Genomic DNA, 9,908 nt, shown 5'->3' on the forward strand with positions numbered 1-9,908 from the left:
TTAAAATTTTATTAACGTTTACATTAATTTTTATATGACCTAAAACGATAATAATTATAGTTGTTTTAATTATAGTTGTATAATTATAGTTGTTATTATGTTGTTCTTTACTTTTAGGTGAACTAAATGTCACGTATCGACGTTTATGTCATCTTATTATTTATCTTAATGCCTTCTTATAGCTTAGGATGACTAATTAGGATGACAGGACTAATTTAAAATGACAGAAAGAAAAGTAATCAGACATGAAATTAATACAAAATTATTAATAATATTTGACGTAAATTTTATTTGTATGTGTAGACCGTATAATGGTGTGTATGTGTGTGTGTGTGTGTGTGTGTGTGTGTGTGTGTGTGTGTGTGTGTGTGTGTGTGTGTGTGTGTGTGTGTGTGTGTGTGTGTGTGTGTGTGTGTGTGTGTGTACATATATATTATACATATTTTTAATATTTATTATAAAATATATTAGATTTAAGAATAATATATGTTTATAATATTAATAATATATTTTAAAGTACATTGATATTGATAGATATCAAAAATTTCTAACTATCTTTGACGATCTGAAATCGATCGTTAAACACTACGATGATATAGTTACAATGATATAAAAGTAGGAAATATTAATACATATGAATATCTTAATATCTATTTTGTACAAAAACTTGCAGATCCCAAAATCCGTTCAAATATTCATTTTCAGCACTGAAAGTCTATAATATATGTAACATCATATATTATAAACTGTATGATGTGAATTATATATTTTCATACTGATAATACTGACAATACTGATAATAAATGTCATAATTTAAATCAGCACTATTGTATTGCTATCCAGTCTTTTGTTATTTGATCAATAAAAGTTAAAAAAAATTATAATAAGTGTTAATGATAATAATACATATAAGAATGTAATCGTCTGTTTATTTCAAGCTTGCGCCTGTTTAGTTTCAGTGACATCAATGGAAGAAGGTTTTTAAACTTTTCCCGTATCCATTGCTTCTGCAAAATTCGTATGGGTGCACATGTAAACATACAGAATGTTTCATTTTAAAGGATTAATTTAAATATCTCAAAAACTGCGTTAAATCAAACAATGTTTCAAAAAAAAATTTTATGAGTTTGGGGGGGACAAGATAATACCATAAATACCATAGATTTGACCTTGGATGGTGTTGTCAAGGTTAGGACATTTTGAATTTTTAAGTGAAACCTTCCTTTTTTTGCATACTTTCGTAACTTACCTCAAGTTTTCAAAACGCCATAATAAAATATTTTTTTATTAAATATCTTTTAAGTTATAGAAGTTGAAAGTTATATTACTGTTGGTAAAGTGACCTTGTCCTGACAAAGCCCTGCCACCCACAAGGTCAAACCGATGGAATAATTTTATATCCTATGTTTTATGGATTTCATGTATGCATTTCTTGTAAAAAATAATAATTCACATATTCATAATACACGTACACATTTATATTGATCTAAATGAATAATCTTTTCAAATTTTACAACTAACATTGAAATAACGTGTTATACTTCTTTTGACAATTTAGTTTTGAGTATAATATATTATTCTCACAAAGACTAATTACTAAATTAAAACACTTTCTATCTAATAATATGTTACGTTACTAAAATCTAATGAAAATCAAAAATATAATAAGTTAGTAGTATTACGTTTAATAAAATTTACCTGAGTAAGTTGTCTGAAAGTATAGTCATTATTTATGATCATGACCAATGCTGCAGTTTTACCAACTTCTCTAGAAAAAAAATATATGATATATATTAGAAATGACATAACACAGTTAAGAATTGTACATAATTAAAATATATTTGTGAAAATGATAACATTACTCAGGATGGATTTTGTCCCAATTGCTTAATACGTAATCAAATGATGAGGTTATATGTTTCTGAAGAGCATGATAAAAACTTATATGCTTCTTAATGAATGAGTTTGTTCGTGTAAATCTTAGTCGTGATAAGGTAAGCTGAGTTACGATATAATCAACTTTAGAGCAAGCTAGAGCTTCCATAATGTCTAGATTTTCGGTTCCGATAATTTTTTGAAAGTTAAAAGATATTTCGCCAAAAGGAATGTGAGACAAGCCATTACAATATGTCCATCTCTTCCACCATGGCAAAAGTTTATTAGAACTAAAAAGATTTCATTATAAAGATATGACAATTATTATGTATATTTTCATTTATATCAAGTTTCACATATATCAAGTTTTACAGATACTGTGAACAAAAATATTGTGGAACTCATAGGAATAATTACGTCTGATTTGCGAAATGCCATTCTAAATTATCTAATGCTGCTCTCTTGCATTTGCTATCACCGAGAACGCACGCCCATTTGACGGCTTCTTGCCTCAAACATTTAGTAAGATGATTTTCGTTATGATTTTCCTTGTATCCAATTTTTTCAAGTAGCCGACTCAATATCCAGAGTATTCTGTCCTAAATGTTATAAATAAACAGAAACATTTTTTAATTTATTTATTTTTTGGAAAGTTGCTAAATTGTCGGAGCGGAACTTTATTACTCAATTTCTAAATTAAAGCATTAGTTTTTTAGAAAACTATTTAAAAAATTAATTTAATATAAAATGTGTTTGAATTTGAATTAATGTAAATAGTGTAAGATACATTCTTTACTAAATTAATGTAAGTAGTATAAAATACATTCTTTACTAAAAGGTGTATTTATATTTTTACCATGAAATCTTTTTCTCCATCATCGCGTGGAATGATTGGAATGATGTATGACATGCGTTCAAGAGCTTTAAACATAGGATACCATGCTATATAATCTACTTCTTTATGTAAGTATTTTGTAAGTTCCCAGAATATGAATGGTTTGAGTTTTCCCGTTGTTACAAAGTGAAACGCGTCATCGATGAGTTGAGCACGATTGAGAACATTTATCTTCCTATGATTTTTGGAATCAAGATACAATGCAATTTTTAACCAATTGTCCTGAGAATAATTTACACGATAATATCCTATCACACAATAAGAAATGTCAATCATCAGTCAGAAATCATTAATCATTGTTTGATATTAAATTTAAGATACAATTCTGAAATTTTATTTTCTTCATTTCAAATATGAACCTTAAGTAACATGATAAAAATTACTTTTATATATAATAAATTGCCCTATATACAAACAATAAAGGAAGTGTCAGTTATATTTATGAAATAACATAATGTTAAACTTTATGTTAAATTATCTTTGGTAAAAACTTTACAATCAATTTACTATATTTTAATATCAAATTATTTACAAAAGTTATATTTTTTAAATATTGTGATAGTCGCAAAAAAATTAAATTAATATAATTATATAAACATTATGTTATACATTAGATTATATTATTATATAAATTCATGAAATGTTCGAAGTTCAATAACAAGATACGTGGAATGTAATTTGCTAAACGAGTAACCATTTGTGCATTTTAAAATCTCTAAAAGTTGAAGATAATTAGAATAAATTTTACGATGTTACATTTCATATTATATTAATATTAGTTTCAGAATCATACATATAAGAAGCGTACACATCTGTTCTAAAAAAGAAACAAGAAATTATTCTTTTTTTATAAACATTCAATGTTATAGATTGAACAAATTAATGGAATCTGTAGTATAAAAAAATTTTCAAGTATAATTCACCGGTATTTTGCATGTTGACTATTATCCACATGTTTTCTATATTTATTTCAGGTCTATATGTGCGTTGCATTGTCACTAAATACCATGGCAAAGTCATCGTAAAATCATTATATAGAGGCATACTGTATATTAAAGGTACATATATATTCCACTTTTTGTAAAACTTTGTTGTGTCAAATATATTCGATATATTTTTGGGAATTGCACTTGTGTTAAGAACAGGATATTCCTTTCTTCTTATCCAATGTTCTATTACGCTATTTATATTAAGTTGTCCTTCATTTATTGTTTGTGAATTATAAACAGATTGCGTAGCATTCCAAAATTCATCCAAACCACCCAACCTTATAAAATTATATAAAACTTAATTATACTGACATTATACATTTTATAATAGATATTACCGAGAAAGTATTATTCAACGTGTAAATACTATAATTTTTCTAATTTTTCTAATTTTTCTAATTTTCACACTTATTAAGAGCTACAGGAGTATACTTATAGTTATAGTATACTTATAGTTCATGTCAAATTCGTACAAAACGTTACATTTAACGAAACATCTGTAGCTCTTCAGAGTATATTTTTACTTTCATCTATACTATTAATGATAAAATAAATGATACACATTCAAACGACACATACTTATTGCTAAAAAAGTATTAATATCTAACTAAGATCTCGCAACTTTACAAAAAAATAATTTGCTCCACGTTGCATGCAATCTCTCTGTCACTAAAGTTCATAAAAGAAAAATATTTTCCATGTACAAAATTAAATGAAATGTATGTTAATAAAAGAAACATCATATAATCGCAATCTTTTGAATGAGCAAAATAATATACAAACTATCACCGTGAATATCATCACGATTAATACAAATAAGAAATTATTAATAAAATACTACATAATGAATGGGAGATCTTGGGGAGAAACAGGAAAATTTAACATATAACACAAAAGTCTCAGATAGGACTATATTGAATTACATTTTAAATCTTAAAATAAGAAATAAGAATATTTTTAGATATTACGTAGCAATAAAAATTATGTGTTCTTATTTGTTATAACAGAATCTATCTATTAAGAAATACTTATTTAAAAAACAGTTATAAAAGTTGGCACTAAAATATATGTGTCTGATTACAGAACGCATTTGCATAATAAATCTTTCATTAAAAGATGGGAGAATTATGAGAGATAAATTTATTTATAGAAAAAATTATTCCTTTATAAAGAAAAATTAAAATTTTGTAGAGAATTTACTCATAAAGTTTACTGTTTGTTTGAAAATAGTAAAAAGTTTTATGTTAAACGTTAATAATGCATTTATAATTCTATATCTCTATTTTATATCTCTAATGACATAAATATCAAAAATGTTTCAACATGTATTGAGAAAGGTGTGATAAATGTTACAATTACATTTACAAAAGAAAGAGACTAAGCCAAACAAAAATTTATTTACAGGCTAAACTATTTCTCTAAAAAAAGTTTAGATTTTACGCAAACAATTCACAATTAAAAATGAATTTACAATTTACATGGCTTAACAGTTAAATTACGTTATATATTCGTAGAATAATGATGTTATATTTTAGCTTGGACTAAATTAAGGTCAATTTCTGATATTAAATCTTTTGTACAAAATATCTTTCGGTGACTTGGTGTAATAAACAATAGGAGAGTTGCAATCAAATATGATAAATTATTATGTAGCCGGCAATATAACATCGCAATTAAAAATTATAAACTTGAAAAATGTAGAATACAGAAATAAACAGAAAACGAAATGTTACGAAATATACTTACCGTTTCTTCAAATATAATCCAATGATTTCTTGAAAAATTTCGTTACCCACTGCAAGATACAACATACGTAATATACATGGTGCTATAAAAAATTATAAGATTATAAGGTCAAATATATAAGTAAATATATGCTTATAATTAATTTAACGAAGTTTTCAAAGATACTGATAGGACTTTGAGTGTTTAGAAGAATCGGAACTTATAATTTTTTTTTATTTTTTACTTTTACAGTAAATTAGAAAAAAATAAAATGAAACTTATTTTTTAAAATAGCTCTTAAAGGTATTTATTATTATAATTACGTTGATGTTATTTGTACAGTGTTGCCTACCTTTCATATAACGGGTAAAAGGAGAGAGAGAATTAATTTCTGATGAAAGAGGATTCATAATGTATCCATCATCCAAATGGAGAGATGCTTGTTGAGTTTGAACAACAAACAAATCCAACAAACGAATTTCCGGCATAATCTAGACATTAGGAATGTGCAGTAACATAATAAGTAATTTTTTATATAAATTAAATCATAATTAGATCAATTCATTAAATAAATTAAAACATATAGGAACGTTATGGATCCACGGATCCTAAAGAAATGTGTAATTAACGGAGAAAGTTGATATAATTGTTCAATTATATTAGATAGCATCGACAATATTTAAAGAATACATTTGCTTATATCATAAATATGCATGATCCGTTTTCTATGTATGATGTATTGTTACAAGCAAGCAAATACCTCGTTAATCATGATTATCACAGATAACGTAGCAATACCCTCGTGCAACCATAAGTGAGACCATGATGGATTGACATTGCCAAATAATTTACTCACTACTTTACGTCCTATTAAACGAGATATCTCTATTTTGCGCGCAATGGGATCTATTTTTTCATCATAGACAATATTGTTATTTCTAAAATCATAAATGAAATGTCATGTGTAGTACATATTATCAGTTTACGCAACGAGCTATACGTTATAATTAACGTTATTATCTATATATAATATTTATATATAATATTTAGTTTTTCTTATATAACTATTTTACTATAAAAATATAAAAGTTCATTATTTGATTACATATGTTTACCTATCAAATACGAATTGAAATTTATCCATGCCATTATCTTGCAAATCTGCGATCATATAATAATCTTCTTTTATAGTTTTGTCTGATAGTCTCCATGTGTTCTCAGCGATATGCGCGATATTTTTAATTAATTCGAGTGAAAAAGTTTCATTTTGTATTATCGGTCTCCCGACCCACAATTTGAAATCATAGATCTTTTCGGAAATAATGTACAAATAATCCTTTATGTCGAATAACGCAATCGTAATACGATGAATGGATATATCGAAATTAATGCCAAAACGTGTCACCGTTATGTTCTCGTTCTCTTTTGACAGGAATGTGTCAAGGAGTGGTATATTTGAAAAAGCACGGTAATATGTGTGATGCTTAATAGTAATATTAAATCTAGCTTTTATTCCTGGCTTGTCCCAACATGCAAATAAATGTCGCATTTAAATTAAACTGTCACTGAGTTATTTCTTACAATAAGCAATCTAATATGTTTAAATAATTTTTATTAATTTTATTAATTTAATTAATTTTATTAAAATGTAATGTACGATAAACTTTTATTTTATATTAACATTTAAGTAATCTTTGGAATTGATTGATCTTTGGAGATGCTAAGAAAAGAAGCTAATATATTTAGTGGTCTCCTTCTGTAGACAATATTTATTTTATTTAACTGTATAGCTATGAACTATAAATACTACAAATTATTTATAATTGATATAAAAAAATCGATTTTATATATATATTATGTGTAATTAATTGATTTAACATTACTTCTTTAAAGGAATAAAATATTATTTTGTATATCATTAATAATTTTTATAATTTTTGCATTCAGAGTTTTTACCTTATCTATGTTTATATCTATATTTGTATCTATAACATGTATTTTCCGATTGTTCAATATTAAGATCCTACCCATTATTCTGTGAATATTACGACGATATTAAATGTTTTTTTTATTTAAGGAATTTTTGTTACATTAAAGTTGTGAATCATTAATTTTGTATAATTAAAAAAGATACTTAATCCATTCATTTCAAATATTATGATGTGATATTATTATGTGATGTTAATTATGTAATAAATCTCTTCTTACTCACTTGTTATCTCCTTCTGCATTTATGTATGGTATCTTGATAAAGCTTCCAGTAGGGTCATCAATTTTTCTTTTATATGTTATATTCAATAAATAATTGCCAGGTAATAGAATGCCATCGAAATAAAAAACAGAAATTGGCGGATTAATCGGGTGTGAATAGCCATATGCTTCATTTTCACGTTTATTATTCATAATTGCCGTAAATTGAAATTTATCCAGATTCACTGAATGCAAATCTATGTTTCGTGTAAGTAATAATGCTGATATTACATATTCCATGAAAATTATTTTCTTCTGGGTTTAATGTTACTTCAATGTTATAATCTTTTGATATGCTGTAGATTTGACACTATTAAACTTTGAATTTCGTTTATATTTATCAATCTCGGATGTTTTTGTCAGCAGAAAATATCATAAGTAAAATCATTATTATATTGCCATATAATAACAGTTTTATGTATTCCATGGTATTCATTTAAACATTTTTACAATTAAAATTAAAATTTTTAATATTTATGCAGATATATTTTTGATAAAAGACTAATTAAAATATATATATATTTTTTAAATATATATGTAAAGATATTTAAAATTATATCTTAAAAACCCAATATTCTGAAAATATAAAAAACAGTAATTGTAGGGTCCTTTATTAAAATATTTACAATCAATACTTAAAATAAAATTTTTCAATACAGCTTGAATGTATCACTATATTGTTATATACGATGTTAAATGGGTGCATAAATGTATAACATCTTATTAAAAAAAATGTTATTTTTTATCATGGAAACGATTTTTAATATTAATAGTAATTTTAGAAATAGTCGTTACAAATTATTCATTTATTATTTATTCTTTTATTTATATTTATCCGTATATTCAAAAAATTATGTTCATATATACGATAATAAGTGTTTTATTGATTAACTTCATAAATTGATATTTTATGTGCTAATGAATATTTAAGATATTTTATATTAATTAGTTTATTGTATACTCATCATTATAAGTGATCGATGGCGTACTCTTACAACTAATATCGACCTTCCTGTTCCGACAATTTATTATAAAGTAACGAAGTAACAATAAACATCGGTGATTATAATGAATATAAATAATATAAATTAATATAAATATAACATATCGTTGGCGGAATAACTGTAAAAGAAGCTGTAACATATAACAATTTGGATGACCATAAAAATTATAATAAAGTATTACATATATGTTTATACGCATACATTTGTGTGTGTGTGTGTGTGGGGGGGGGGGTGGATGTGGCGCGCGCGCAAATTAATTTATGTTAATTTATTCTGTTATTTCTACGGCTTTTTCATGTATATTCAATTAATCGATTAATCAAGTATTTCCTTTTCAAAGTGAATTACGTTATGCATTTTATTTAATATCTTTATTCTATTATCGATGTGAGAATAAGACTTGTAATAATTATGATGCAATTAATTGTAAAAAGCATTATTGCATATTAAGCAAAATAATTTGTCTTTGCAAATTCCAAATTAAGTTAAGAACAAATAGTGTTTTACAATATATTGTACAGAGTGGTATATAATATTTTGCAATATATAATATTTATGTGTATATACTTTTATTTTAATATGTATAATTAAATATATACTTTATGATATTTATGCATTCTGTCTTCTAATGATTAAATTTATTCACTGATGTCGTGTATATCATAGATATCAAAAATATTTTAAAATATTCCGTACCAAATTATTACTTACCGTTATAAGTTATTAATGATAGAATTGTATTTTTTAAATCACGATCCTTCTGCTTCGAGCTTTCGTTACAAAGTGACGATCATGATGATTAACGTCGATTATTAAAGGTATCATAATAAAAGCATGAAATAAACATAACTTACCTCTGATCACTTTTAAGCATATGACAATATGACAAGTCGATCGACTATAAATATTAATACACAGAATATAAATACAGAATGCATCATTTTGAGAGAAATATATAGATAGAAAATGATGATATTATATTTCCAAAAAAATGGTTCTGAAAAATGTTATGTTAGGGAGCCACATAATTATGATATTGGTTAATTCGCGGATAGAATCGTTAGATTTCTTTATGGATGTCATCTTTAAACTGAAATTATATTCTGTTCTATATAATATGTCTCCTCTAGTTATTCTGGATTTATCAATATTAAAATCTTATTTTCCAAT

At 25.2% G+C, this 9,908-nt stretch overlaps 1 protein-coding gene across 1 annotated transcript; it reads right to left on the reverse strand.

Annotated features, from left to right (window-relative positions):
- Positions 1–320: 320 nt before the first annotated feature.
- Positions 321–8,154, reverse strand: LOC148937249 (aminopeptidase N-like). Its single transcript, XM_089073464.1, has 8 exons — positions 6,600–8,154; positions 6,245–6,422; positions 5,837–5,975; positions 5,506–5,587; positions 3,694–4,037; positions 2,732–3,018; positions 1,699–2,474; positions 321–1,007 (listed from the first exon to the last, which is right to left on the reverse strand). Exons 1-7 carry the CDS (start codon positions 7,031–7,033, stop codon positions 2,289–2,291), a joined length of 1,650 nt encoding a protein of 549 aa, XP_088929590.1. The 5' UTR covers positions 7,034–8,154; the 3' UTR covers positions 321–1,007; positions 1,699–2,288.
- Positions 8,155–9,908: the final 1,754 nt, after the last annotated feature.

This window comes from Pogonomyrmex barbatus, unplaced genomic scaffold (genome assembly GCF_055798465.1).
Source record: "Pogonomyrmex barbatus isolate J1 unplaced genomic scaffold, ASM5579846v1 scaffold15, whole genome shotgun sequence".
In the NCBI taxonomy this organism is placed as follows: Eukaryota; Metazoa; Arthropoda; class Insecta; order Hymenoptera; family Formicidae; genus Pogonomyrmex; species Pogonomyrmex barbatus.